The 13,947-nt window shown below is 40.7% G+C and overlaps 1 protein-coding gene across 1 annotated transcript in view; it reads left to right on the top strand.

Annotated features, from left to right (window-relative positions):
* The window catches only part of PSD3 (pleckstrin and Sec7 domain containing 3), a 311,983-nt gene extending 298,238 nt beyond the window's left edge, over positions 1-13,745 (top strand). Inside the window, exon 13 of the mRNA XM_045535247.1 lies at positions 13,400-13,745. Within this exon, the coding sequence (XP_045391203.1) occupies positions 13,400-13,615 (216 nt within the window). The 3' untranslated portion in view covers positions 13,616-13,745. The remainder of the gene's footprint in view (positions 1-13,399) is intronic.
* Positions 13,746-13,947: the final 202 nt, after the last annotated feature.

The raw sequence follows: 13,947 nt of genomic DNA, 5'->3' as shown, positions 1-13,947 counted from the left end.
CTCCTTTTGAGCAAGTTCTCTGGTTGTGATCATAGCCTTGTTTCCTCAGATTATTTATGGTTTATTTGTCAACACTGGAGAAGTAATTTTCACATTAGAGGCCATACTGTGGACTGTTTTTGCTTTCACAGGAGGAGTGCAAGGACAAATCTCAAAACAGAGCCAACTGTCACAAGGCAAACTCCTCCTCTGGAACAAAACTATCTAGCTCTTAAGTTATAAGTGGCCTTGATCATAAAAATACAGAGATAGCAGTTATTTCCCTTTTCCTCCCTAATGAAAGCGAGAGAGAAATTCCGCTAACCTACTTCAAGTAGATTGGTAGCAAGAGTCTCAATCTTAGTAACTAGGTCTAGGCTGGAAGCAAATGCTATCTCCTTTTAGACGACATCACAAAGGTGATTATGTATCTGGTTCTGAGGAGCTGTGATAGTGCAGGTTAATAGAATTCTTGGGGAAATTTAAGAGTTTTCTTTTTCTTTTCTTAATGGGATGCTAAGTACAATTGTTGACTTAAGATGGTTTGACTTACAGTTTTTTGACTTCAGGATGGTACAAAAGCAATACGTTTTCAGTATAGTATTCAATAAATTACATGAAATATTCAGCACTTTATTATAAAATAGACTTTGTGTTAGATAATTTTGCTGACTGTAAGTGAATATAAGTGTTTTAGCACATTTAAGGTAGGCTAGGCTAAGTTATGATGTTTGGTTATGTGTACATGCATTTCTCACTTAATATTTTCCACTTAATGATGTAACCCCATCGTAAGTCAAGGAGCGTCTGTATTATGAGTCAAACGCTAATGACCTAAGAGCAACAGTTGTCTAGACACTCAGTCCAGTTAATAATGGGGACATAATTCTTGCATTGTCACTTGGAATTGCATTTTGTATTACATGATGAAAGAAGACTAAGCAGCTCTGAATTTTAATCTGTTAAATGATTTACGGGTGCCTTTGAAGAGAAGAAAACAACAGGATTCTTTGAACCACATTTTAAGTAAATCACTGCAAAGAATTAGGGCCATACCTGAGAAGGTAGAATAAGCAGCCAATCATGTGACTTGAAATTACTCCCTTTCCTTAAATCCCTCCTTCATCAATTATTTACTATATGCCTGCTCTGATAAGGGTGACTCTTTAGGGTTATGGTATTATCTGCAGGAAAAGGACAAATATACTCAGAGATAAAACAGTAAAATTGGGAAAGGACTAGGTGGGGAGTCCATTTTTGTCTTATTGATATATTTGGCACATAGTTTTCCTTTCTGAGCCTCAGTTTCCTGGTTATAAAAATGAAATGGGATTGGTTGAACTAATTAATAAGGTCCCCTCCAATTATATTTTTGAGGAGAATGACACACTAACACCAATTTGCTTGTTAGATTACCTCACTGTAACACTCTAACAATGATCCCTAAGAGGGTTAAACACAAAACAAGAATATTTCAATTTGAGAATGTCAGGTGATATAGGCCAGCACCCTCCAATAGAAATATAATGTAAACCACCCATGTATAATTTAAATTTTTCTAATAGCTATATTTAAAAATTAAACAAATGAATAGTGTAATGTCAACAAGATGGCAGAATAGGAGCTTTCTACTGTCATCCGCCTGCAGAAGCATTGATTTAGACAAATATCCACAAACAAGGGTACCTTTGTGAAGGTATAGGAGGCCAGTGGAGAAGTTTCAGCACACCATTGGATCATAGAATCTAAGAATAGACACATTGAAGAGCGTAAGAAGAATGGTTTCATGTTGCCTACACCATCTCTACCTCAAGGTGGAACAGCTCACTGCCAAGAGAGCCCCTCTACCACCACCAACCTGCGGTTACTTCCATGGGGGAAAGTGAGAGTATAATGAATGAGCTCCCCTGGATGTGTGGAATATGACCTAAGAGACCGAACTGTTTCCCACCCTACCCAGAATATTGAAGAGATTGGCACAGCTTGGGTAGTTGCGAAAGACTGGAAACAGGGAAGAGAGGCCACTGAGCCTCCTACCTGCTCTTGCAGATTCCCATCAGGAAGCTCCCCGCAAGCCACGTGGGATGCCTGCCTGCAGAACCTTTCCCGCAGCAGGCGCACAGGCACTCCAAATGCTCCGTGTACACCTCACACTCCAGCCCCAGCCCAGGCCAACTCCCAAAGCCGCCTCCCACAGACGACAAGTACAAGCCTCTTATACAGTGACCCAGCTCAATTCTGCAGGATTTGGAGAAGGCACACAAACTTGAGCATTACAGGGTGCCACCCTAGGGAAAACAAGTGGGAGGCTCTCAGCACTTGGCCTTACAGGATCAAGAGAAGACATACAATCTTGAGATTTACCCCTAATTGGTAACAAGAGATGTACAGTGGGCACGTGCATAGAAAAGATCTGAAAGAGCATCAGAATCCCTAGCTGGGCTGCTTGGAGAAAGTAATCTCACCCAAGGACAGGGTGAGAAAGACTGAAGAAGAGAACTGCTTCTTCAAATGCAAAAACAGCAATGCAAAACTTTGAGGAACACAAAAAAATCAAGAAAGCATGATACCACCGAAGAAACACAATAATATTCTAGTAACCGATGTCAAAGAAATGGGGACCTATGAATTGCCTGAAAAATAATTCAGAATAATTGTCTTAAGCTCAGTAGGCCACAAGAATACATAGATAAACAACTCAATAAAATCAGAAAAACAATACAAGAACAAAACATTTCACTTAAGAGATAGAAATCATTAAAAGACCCAAATAGAAATTCTGGAGCTGAAGAATACAATGATTGAAATAAAAAATGCAATAGAAAATGTCAACAGCAGATTTGATTAAGCAGAAGAAAGAATCTACAAACTTGAAGACATGTTATTTAAAAAGATCCAGTCAGTAGGAAGAAAAAAAAAAAGTAGAAAGAATGAAAAAACATAAAGCTTACGGGATTCATGGAACACCATCAAGAGAGCTCATTTTCTCGTCATAGGAGAAGAGAGAATAGAAACTGGCAGAAAGTTTATTTAAAGAACACTTATTTAAAGACTGAACACTTCCCAAATCTGGAGAAATATATGAACATTTGAGTACATGAAGCTCAAAGACCTCCAGTCAGGTTCAACCCAAAGAAGAATTCGCCAAGACATATTATAATCAAACTGTCAAAAATCAGACAAAGAGACTCTTGAGAGCAGCAAGAGAAAAGGGGTTGAGGAGTGATGTCAGCAAGATAGCTGACTAGAAGCATCTGGCACTCTTCTCCCTCACAAAAAAGGACCACGGCAACAAATAAACAACTAAAACTTGCATGTTGCCAGGAAGTGTTGGAATGGTGAACATCCTAGCCCTGTGGGCTAGGATGCCCAGGAAGGCAACATAGCAAGGGTGATAGGTCACCCTGCCTCTGCCAACCCATCTCCCCTTCTGGGATCAGCTCAGAGTCAAGAGGGACTTACTCTTGAGGGGGGAAAATTAAGCAGAAGACTCCACCAGCCTTCATTGCTACTGCACATATCTGGAGTCCCTTCTTACTACAGGAGAATACCACAATCTTTATAACCCCTGAGCCCAGTCTGGGGAGCTGCCTGGAATTGACACAGCTGCATTGCTTCAGATTAGGAGCACAAATTGTGTACCCCTCACTTCCCCCTCATTACACATGCTACTGCAGTACGGTGCCATCTTGAAACCAGATGCACTATTGGGATGCATCCTGCCCTGGGGACCAGGAGCCACTGCTCTCCTCCAGCCTTGGGGCCCCACCGTCTTTCCATCAAGCCCACATGGGTGGCTACAGTGCCACAACCCTGGCTACTCAGAGTCTGGGCCAAGGAATGGTCATAATAACCTGGTCTGGCTGAACAGCTAGAAGCCCACAGCCCCAGTCAGAGAAACAACCTGGTGGTCCCACCCAGGGTGGACACGCTCTTGAGCCTACAAAACCACTATGTGCCCTTGCCCCTGGCAGGAGGTGCAGGTCAGCAGGCATTCACGTCTCCAAGCCACGGAGCAGCTGCAGCCTGCATGCCCGGCCAGAGAAACAACCTGGTGGGCCTGCCTCTGGTGGACGCCCCCATTCCATCACACAAGCTGGCCAAGCATCCATGTTCTGGATACCCCATCCAAAAAACAAACAGCCAGACCCACCCTTGAGCCAGCTGAACCATTGCATACCTTGCCCCCAAGCCAAAAGGCAGCCCAGTGGACCTGCCCCCAACAAACCTGTCCCTACATTGATATCTATGCATCTGGTAGAACAATGCCTCTTCCAGTTTTATGGAGTAGGTTTTACAGGGAAAGATTTATTTTCTACCTAGAAAATAAAACGTGTGACATATTCTAAATGAGTTTTGTAGACTTTTAAATTAAGAATTTTGAAGTGGACTAAGGACATGAATAGACATTTTTCAAAAGAAGATAAACAAATGGCCAACAAGTATATGAAAAAACATTCAACATCACTAATCAGAGAAATATAAATTAAAATCACAATGAGATATCATCTTACCCCAATCGAATGGCTATTACTACCAAAAAGACAAAAAGTAACAGATGTTGGCGAGGATGAGGAGAAATGGGAACTCTTACACACTATTGGTGGGAATGTAAATTAGTGCAACCTTGATGGAAAATAGTATGGATATTTCTGAAAGAACTAAAAATAGAACTACCATATGATCCAGCAATTGCACTCCTGGGTATTTACCCCAAAGGAAAGGAAATCAATATATAAAAAAGATACCTGCACTCATACATTTGTCACAGCACTGTTCAACCTAAGTGTCCATCAACAGAGGATTGCATAAAGAAAATGTGGTATATGCATACAATGGAACATTATTCAGCTGTAAAAAAGTGAAGTCATGTCTTTTGCAACAACAAGGATGGAACTGGAGGCCATTATTTTAAGCCAAACAACTCAGACACAAATACAAATACCACATGGTCTCACTTATAAATGGGATGGAACAGGTATACACGTAGAAGCAGAGTGTGGAGCTATGGACAGTGGAGACTTGGGGAGGTGGGGGGGTTGGGAGGTGGTGGGTGATGGGAGGTTAGTTGGTGGGTACAATGCGATTACTTCAGTGAAGTAGTGGATTGCTTCAGTGATGCCTTCACTGAAGGCCCCGACTTCAACACAGTGCAATATCAGTGTAACAAAATTGCACTTGTACCCCGTGAGTACATACAAATAATAAATAGGAAAAAAAAAGAATTTTGAGTTTAATTTTTTAAGAGATGAAAAACTGAACACTAATACAGACTGGATTTTAAGGAAGGACTTTTTCAAGCTAGAGGAACAAAGTGTAACAAATGAAAGAGGGAGCAGTATTTTAAAAATTAGTTTTCAGCAGGAATCAAATACTCATAATATCAACTCAAGTCTGATTCTCGTTCTTCTTCTCCACAAAGATGATGATGTTGCCATGCAAAGGTAAAAGCATCTGCCTTCTACTTCTAATCCTGGCTACCAGATGGGTTCTGAGGATGGCAGTAGCAAGGCCCAGAGGTGGGGGGAGGGTCCACTGATGGCCATTCAGCTCTCCTTCCTCTCTGAAGGCCCTGCAGGGGAGGACTGTCTAGGGGAAGTGAAGAACGAAGTGGAGCTAGTCGGCAGTCAGACAAAGACCTGATTCTATAAGGCATCATAGGGCTGCAGGGCAACAGAATACAGACAAATGAAGCCTCACAATGCTTTCTACAGACCCAGTCCTTTTTGTCTATATAAGTTTGGAGTTTTTGGATGCTTGTGTTTGTATTATATAAAAGTAAGGCTTTTTCATTTTTAAATTTTTTAAATAAAAATTAAAAGTCACAAAGCTCATTTAGAGAGCAATAGGGCAAAAAGGAAGAATGAATCAAAAGAATGGAATTCACACTTCCTTAGGTTTTCCCAGAAAACCATGAATGCAAACTATATAAATGAAAATGTGTGGTATCTGCTATATTTAGGCAGTGAGTTACTACTGCCTGATATGGGAGTAGCATGGGGGGGACGGGGAGGGGGGATACTGAACATTTTCTTTTTAAAAATGTAAGTCCAGCATGGCTTTCATATAAGAACTCTGTTTTGAATGTATTTGCTTTCCTACGTTAGTAGGTAGATAGTGGTGGGTGAACCAACTAACTGGTTAAGGAGAAAGTCTCTACAACTCAATTCTGCCATCCTCCCATGGAATGGGGAACGGAGGTGAACAGTGTTGACTTGAATGGCAGTCACTTCAGAAGGTCCTTATTTTGTTTTGTTCTTTGGTTTCTTTTTGTTTTCCAGTGTAGAGATCAAGGAGCAGAGTATTTTGCTATGTACGTGACATTATTGGTTTTCTGCTCATTTTGTCTTGAGATGGCCTTTCACCCTGCCTGCATGAGCAAGCGAAATGTCAGGAGGAAATGTATTCAGGATTTGATTGCTAGAGCAGCGAGGTCTGAATGCAAATGGGAGTAGTGAGTTAGAGCTGCAGCCCCGTTTTATTTTCATTCAGGTGGTTACTATCATATTTGTGTATCAGAGGTCAAAAGGAGAGATCATTCTATTAAATGAAATATAAAATGGTATGGAGGGCTCAGGAGAGAAAGTGTTCAATCAGATGCATGTAAATATATGTGTGGATGTGATTAAACTTCTTTTCAAAGAATGTCAGTAGTTCGGACTTTTTTCAGCAAGCAATTAACATTCAGTCCAAGTAGCAGCTTACATAGCCTTGGACATGGTAATTTTCGTATATCCCTGGTAGGCATTGCTGCTAGTGAAAAGGGATGTTTTCTTTACATATTTGAGAAGTATTTTTCCAGGCAGTTGATGATCAACTTAATAAATATAGTGGGGAAAAAAAAACCGTAGTAAGGAGGTTACATACTGAAAAAAAGAACTTTAATAGATGCTTTTGCATTTGAGTTGTCTTTGGCTCTTGGTGGTCCCAGAAGGCTTCATGAAAATAGCAAATCTTAAGAAAGAAATCAAAGGAGAGAGCTTGCTGAATGGACCAAGTGTGAGAAAACAGTAGTCAGATGCCTGTCAGCAGAGAATAGCCACAGCACTTGGATTTGGTAAAAATCCCATCCCCACACTGCTTTTCCGATACTGGAATTATATTATGCAGTTAGAGTGCTAGAACTCCATTTACACTGTTGGAGCATTCCTAAGGAAGGAAGCTGAGCTTGTAGCTTGAAATGATTTAGAACTGATCCGAGAATGAATCTGCAGAGACTAAGATAAAATCTTTAATAACACAACCAAAGGTAGCTAAACTGTCCCTGAGGCACACCGTCTTTTTCTCAAATTTTCTTTGCCCTTTTAAATGAAAGACACATACCTGAAAGAGCTGCATAATGAAGACTCAGAAATTGTTCTGTAAAATTTGGATTCAGTCTAAAAGGCTGTGCCTTAGGATCTAGAAGGCAACATGGGGCCTTGAGGCCGTAGGTGCCCCACCCCTGATGAGGAGACTGAGTTAAGGCCTCGCTTGTGAGGGAGGAGCATTGTCAACAGCAGGCTGCCTGACTGCAGGGCTGGTTTTCCACTGCACAGTGCTTTTCACGGACTCGTTTCTAAATATCCCATTTCATTTTTAATATGCCCTACGTGGGACTTCTTCCAAACTCCAGTTCATGTCAATGTTTTGACCTCCTCCCACTGATCATGAATATTCTTAATGGCATCTAGAATGATGAATCCTTTCCATAAGTTTTTCAATTTGCTTTGCCTAGATCCATCAGAAGAGGCCATATCTATGTCAGTTATAACCTTACAAAATGTATTTCTTAAATAACAAGACTTGAAAGCCATAATTTCCTCCTTGATCTGTAGACTGCAGAGTGTATGTTTTAGCAGGTGCGTAAACAACATTCATCTGCTTGTATACCTCTATCAGAGCTCTTGGGTGACTAGGTCCATTATCAGTGAGCAGTAATATTTTTAAATGAATCATTTTTTCTGAGCAGTAGGTCTCAACAGTGAGCTTAAAATATTCAGTAAACCATGCTGTCAACAGATGTGCTGTCATCCAGGCTTTTTTGTTCCATTTATAGAGCACAGGCAGAGTAGATTTAGAATAATTCTTAAGGCCTCTAGGAGTTTCAGAATGGTAAACAAACATTGCCTTCAACTGAGTCACAAGTGGCATTAGCCCCTAACACAAGAGTCAGCATGTCCTTTAGAGCTTTGAGGCCAGGCATTGACTTTTCCTATCTAGCTATAAAAGTCCAACAGAAGCTGTTACATATACATTGAAAGTGTATTGTTTAGTATAGCCACCTTCCTCAATTATATTGGGTAGATCTTCTAGATGATTTGCAACTTCTTGCTGCAATAGCACATGCTGGTTCACCTTGCACTTTTATGGTATGGAGATGGCTTCTTTCCTTAAACCTCACGAACCAATCTCAGCTAGCTTCAAACTTTTCTTTTGCCACTTCATCTCTCTCCGTCTTCTGAGAATTGAAGAGATTTAGGGCCTTGCTCTGGATTAGGCTTTGGTTTAAAGGAGTGTTGTGGCTGCTTTGATCTTCTATCCAGACCACTCATACTTCCTCCATATCAGCAATAAGACTGTTTCATTTTCCTATCATTCACATGTTCACTGAAGTAGCACTTTTAATGTCCTTCAAGAACCTTTCCTTTGCATTTAATAACTTGGCTAACTGGTGCAAGAGGCCTGGCTTTCAACATATCTTGGCTTTCAACGTGCCTGCTGACTAAACTTAATCATTTTTAGCCTTTGATTTAAAGTGAGAAATGTGAGACTCTTCCTTTCACTTGAACACTTAGAGGCCATTGTAGGCTTGTTAACTGGCCTAGTGGCAATATGGTTGTGTCTGAGGGAATAGGGCGGCTTGAGGAGAGAGAAAGAGACAGAGGGATGGCCAGTGATTAGAGCAATCAGAACATGTATGACATTTATTAATTAAGTTAATCATCTTATATGGGCATGGTTTATGGTGCCCAAAACAGTTAATAATGACATCAAAGATCACTGATCATAGATCACCATAACAGATATAATAATGAAAAAATTTGAAATATTATGAGAATTATCAAAATGTCCCACAGAGCCCTGAAGTGAGCACATGCCATTGAAAAAATGATGCCAGTAGACTTGCTCAACACAGCGTGGCCACAAACCTTCAATTTGTTAAAAATGCAATAACTATGAAGTGCCAAAAAACAAAGTATACCTGTATGGAACTCTCGGTTTTTTGGTTAACCCTTAGAATCTCTTAGGAACTCTTGGATATCCCACATGTAGTAGGCTTACAGGGAAGGACTGGGAGAGATGTACTCCAGCACCCATAGAGATTAAACAAATGGCGTAAAACTCTCAGTGGAATTGATAAAATAGCCATTGACTTAATATTCATTACGTAACCACAGTGTGGAGCATAGTGGAGCAATATCTGTAAATTATTTTTGACTGTAAAGAGAAACCCCAAACAAAGCTCTATCACACCAAAGGTTACTGATCAAGTAATCCTTTCCTAAGTAAAATTAAGACAGGAGGTGCATGTGTAACTCAATTGGGAATTTTTTTTTTTTTAATGATTGAAACCAAGCTGAATGTTGACCATTTTATTAGTTAAGAATGCTTTTGGCTGCAAATAACAAAAAACTTGACTATTTAAATAGTACAAACATTCTTTATCTCACTTAAGCAAATGCGAGTGGGTACTCACTGGCTGCTAAGTGTTGTCACCAAGGATGTATGATCTTTCTAACTTTCTAATCTGCCATCATCAGCACATTGGCTTTTTGTTTTCATGTGTATCATTTCATGTCTCACAATGGCTGCCATAGCTCGACATTTTGCCTACCACCTTTTATCAGGATAGCAAAAGCTGCTTTCAAAAAGTGTCCTAGCAGACTACTACATGCATGTCAGTGGCCAAATCTGACACATGGTGGCAAGAGAAAGTAGCAAATGGAGATGGGGTTATCACGTCTAGTTTGAACCATGAGAAGACTGGGCACATCCACATGCTTAATAAAAATCACAGCTCCGTTAGCATGGAAGAAGAGGCTGTTCTGAAAGCAGACAGTGTCTGCCACAGCATCATTCATTTACGGGCTTCTTTGGTCCAGGTTGACCATTTGAGCACTGATCAAGTTGTCAGTGTCCGAGGTGGTACATCAGACCTTGAAAAAGTGATGTACTAACACTCCTCTTGCTGCTTCAGCTTTTCCTTACACACCAGCTTTAACTTAAATTTCACAATTGGTCTTGGGAAAAAAGATGAGAATCATGTCTTCTCTGAAGGGAAGGAAGGACACAAACCCTCCCAAGGGTGGGGTTGCATAGTCAGGAAGAAGTCCAACCTTCCTACTCCCCAAAAAGACAATACAAGGAGAAATCAGTGAGGAGAGGAATTTTAAAGTTATGTTCATTCCCATTGGCCTTCAGGGCTTCATTCAGTTATTTTTCTTTACTCAGAGACAATTTTATTTTGACTCCAAATCCTTTGCATAGGGTTTACATGTTCGGATGAGTCTGTAGTCCTGGAAAGACATGGCTAAAACTAATACCCACGGAATAGTTCCGAGATTAAAGTTATGTTGCCCTATAATATTTTGAAGAGGCATATTTGGTTTGGTTTCAGTAAAAGCTAGACTCAGAGAATGGTAAAAAGCTGTATTGCTGGGTTTCGTGGCCTCTGTCCCTGTAAACTTTTGAGAGTCAGAAACGGAGCCCATCCATTTGGAAGATCATAAACCCATACAGCTTTCCTTTTCTTTCTTTATCCTAACAGATCAGTCCTTGTTTCCTGGCCCCTCTTTCACCCTTTTCTCTGCTTTATCTTTTCTTCTGGTCTGATGACTCATGCACTGCCATGAGTGACTGACACACTGATGTCATTTACTTGAGACAATAGCTTCGCAACTACAGCCACTGAATGAGTGGATGAGATGGTTGTCCTTCATGTATTTTTCAGGTGAATTTTCCCTGTGGTATCAGTTTCCTCAAAGCCTAGTAGAAAATGGTCCCTATCACTTTCTCTCCTTTTGTCCCCTTTCAAGTCATCTCAAAAAATTGTCCTTCATACCCTGTTCATTGTATAAATGCTTCAGCTTTGTGAAATATAGTACGCTTTACACTGATTTCCTGAATCCATTTTTAAACTGCCTTTAAGATCATTTTTACTAAACTTTGTACCTATTGGGAGTGGTTCTTTGTTGCATTTTAATCTTGCCAACCAAGGCAGTTCAGAGACAGATTAATGAATTCCTACAATGAGTAGGTGTTTAGAACCAGTGTGTCCTTTGGATATCTTCTAGTTCAACCCCCAGATGTCACAATGCATGTACTGAGATCTAATACTGATGACATTTTTCTAGCAAGTGCCCTTATTAAACCCTGCTGTGGCTCTCTGAGATCATGCTTAGCATGTTATTTTGATTCGCTTTCTTACTTCTTTATTAAAATTGGAATGGGTATCAGTTAGTAATGCTTTCAGCTCCAGATAACAATACCTGACAAACAATGGCTTTAACCTATAAGGATATTTATTATTCCTTCGTAACAGGAATCCAGAGGGTAGTGGTCATATGGTTGGATACAGCTCACTGTGTCATCAGGAGCCCAGGCTCTTTCTGCCCTTCCGTTTTTCCTCAGGCCTTGCATGTTATCCTTTGTCTTCATACCTACTGCCCGTGTCCGAGAGTGGCAGCTTTCGGAATCATGTCCGTGTCAGGGAAGGAACATCCCTTTTATCAGATTACTTGGGTACTTTCTGGGCACATGAGAGACAGTAGCTACTGGAGGTTGGTTGATTCAGTCATCAAAATCTCTTTCCCAGAAGCCCCCAAAAGCCTTCTCCTTACATCTCATTGCCCAGAACATCACATGACCCATCCTAGCCGCAAGAGAGGCTGAGAAAGTATCTTGGGTTTTATCATTCCTTGCAGTGGGAGGGACATAAGAGTAGAGGGAGTTGAGAATGGCTTTTGATTGGCCAACCAACAGTGTCTGTCACAGCAATCAGCCTAAGATATACATTCATTTATATATCTATTTTCATATCAAGGGGGGAAATATAGCTTAAGGGCATGGGTGTTAGAGTCAGATTATCTGGTTCCAAATCCCAGTTTCATTTCATGCTTACTTTGACTTCTCTCTGCCTTTGTTTCCTTAACTGTAAAGTGGAGATAATAATGTTACCAGTTGTATATGATTATTGTATGAATGGCCTGAAATCAGCATGCAGGCACCCAGTAAATGTCATCATCATCAACCAAAGCTCAGCACCCACACTTGGATATCGACCAAACCCAGAACAAATTTAAGGTCCAGCAGCTTTTTCCTACTATGGAGCAAAACAACTTGAAAGGTAGCACTTCACAATTACTAACTTAAAACCGACATATACAAAACCCTAATCTGACTACAAAAATCCCTAAGAGATTTACAGTCAAAATAGAATTTGCCTGCCTTTGTTAAGACAATTTATAACTGACCTGTCCTTTTGTTTAGAAATAAAACACTGTAGGCCTTCTGTAAAGTGTTCATGTGTTGAGGCAGGATGGTGAAAGACTTATTTTGACCAGAAGTTATCACCTCAAGAATTTGAGACCCTTCTGTCATTTGCAATATGTGCACAATAGTTCTACATATTGACTGAGATAGGAACTTTTAAAAAGTGCCAGTTAGGGCTAGAGGAAAGAAAAGACTTGCAGACACAAGAGAGGGGAAATCAAGGAGCTGTTTGAAAAGTAGCAGGCACCCACTACATACTTGATAATGAGAGAAATTTTGTTGAATAAGAAAAGCATAAGACAATAATTTGAAATTCTGCAAGCTTCATACAGTTCATACTAGCTACTATTGATAATAGCCTAAGAATTGGATACTCTAAGCAGAAAAGTAACGGCGGGAAACCCAGAGCAGCTTCTAGAAAGTGCTGTCGTCTTACAGGGGACTGGAGAGTAGAGTCACCACGGGATGATCCCTTGAGTTGAGTCTTTACTGTAGAGTTATAGGAAGTACGAAAGAGCAAACAACCATATTCAAGCCAGTTTCCAGTGAGGCCTAGATTACGTGGGGAAGACTCAAGAGACTATTGTCCTGTCACCGAAAACCAGAGGTTACAGATCATCCCACTTAGACCCTTCTTGAGTGTTCAGAACTCACGATCCCTGTATCTGTAGCCAATAACTCCAAGTTGGTGTTCCTTCAGCATCTAGAACAAATGAGAACTCAAATTCTAATTGACTCATCCATTTAGGTAAGCAGTCAATCAGTCTCCTGTTGTGTTGCCTCTCCCGTGCCCGGTAAGTACCCAAGTAATTTGTCAGTTTGGAGAATGAAGTCAAGTCTTCAACAGCCATTCACACTGTCCAGATAGTTAACCCGCCCCCCGGTGTGTTACACACATGCATTTGTGAACAGGTTGCTGACTCTGTTCTTCTGATTTTGCCTGCAGAAAACCCGCTACGAAATCTACGTCGGCATCCTAAAAGGAGGAGGCAAGGAGCTCCTGAGTCATGAGGAGAGTGACGCCGCGGGACTGAAGAAGTCCCACTCGAGCCCTTCGCTGAACCCGGATTCATCTCCCATCACCGCCAAGGTCAAGCGCAATGTGTCAGAGAGGAAGGATCACCGACCTGAAACACCCAGCATTAAGCAAAAAGTCACTTAGAATCTATCTGTGGCCAGGAAGTGCTGGTCATGGAGCAACATAAAGTTTTTCAAGATCTTTCTGGTAATCCGTGAATATATTAAAAAAAAAAAGTCTGTGACAAAATGGTGCATTAGTAACTTTTTCTATTGTATATTTTTGTTAGTTTCTGTACAGATTGTCTCTGCTCTTGATTTCTTTGCTTTGATGATTTTTGCAACTTGAGAACTAATGCACCTTTTTTGTGAGGGGGAGGGGATCGTGATTTCAGAGGGAATTATGTATCGCTCCTCGGGTTTTCTCTCGTTTGCACTCTGCTCAGTTGTTTTATGTATTCTCGAATCAACTGTTCA

Source organism: Lemur catta, chromosome 22 (genome assembly GCF_020740605.2).
Source record: "Lemur catta isolate mLemCat1 chromosome 22, mLemCat1.pri, whole genome shotgun sequence".
Lineage (NCBI taxonomy): Eukaryota > Metazoa > Chordata > Mammalia > Primates > Lemuridae > Lemur > Lemur catta.
The sequence above is the reverse complement of the archived record's forward strand: the minus strand, read 5'-3'. Positions and strand labels throughout refer to the sequence as shown.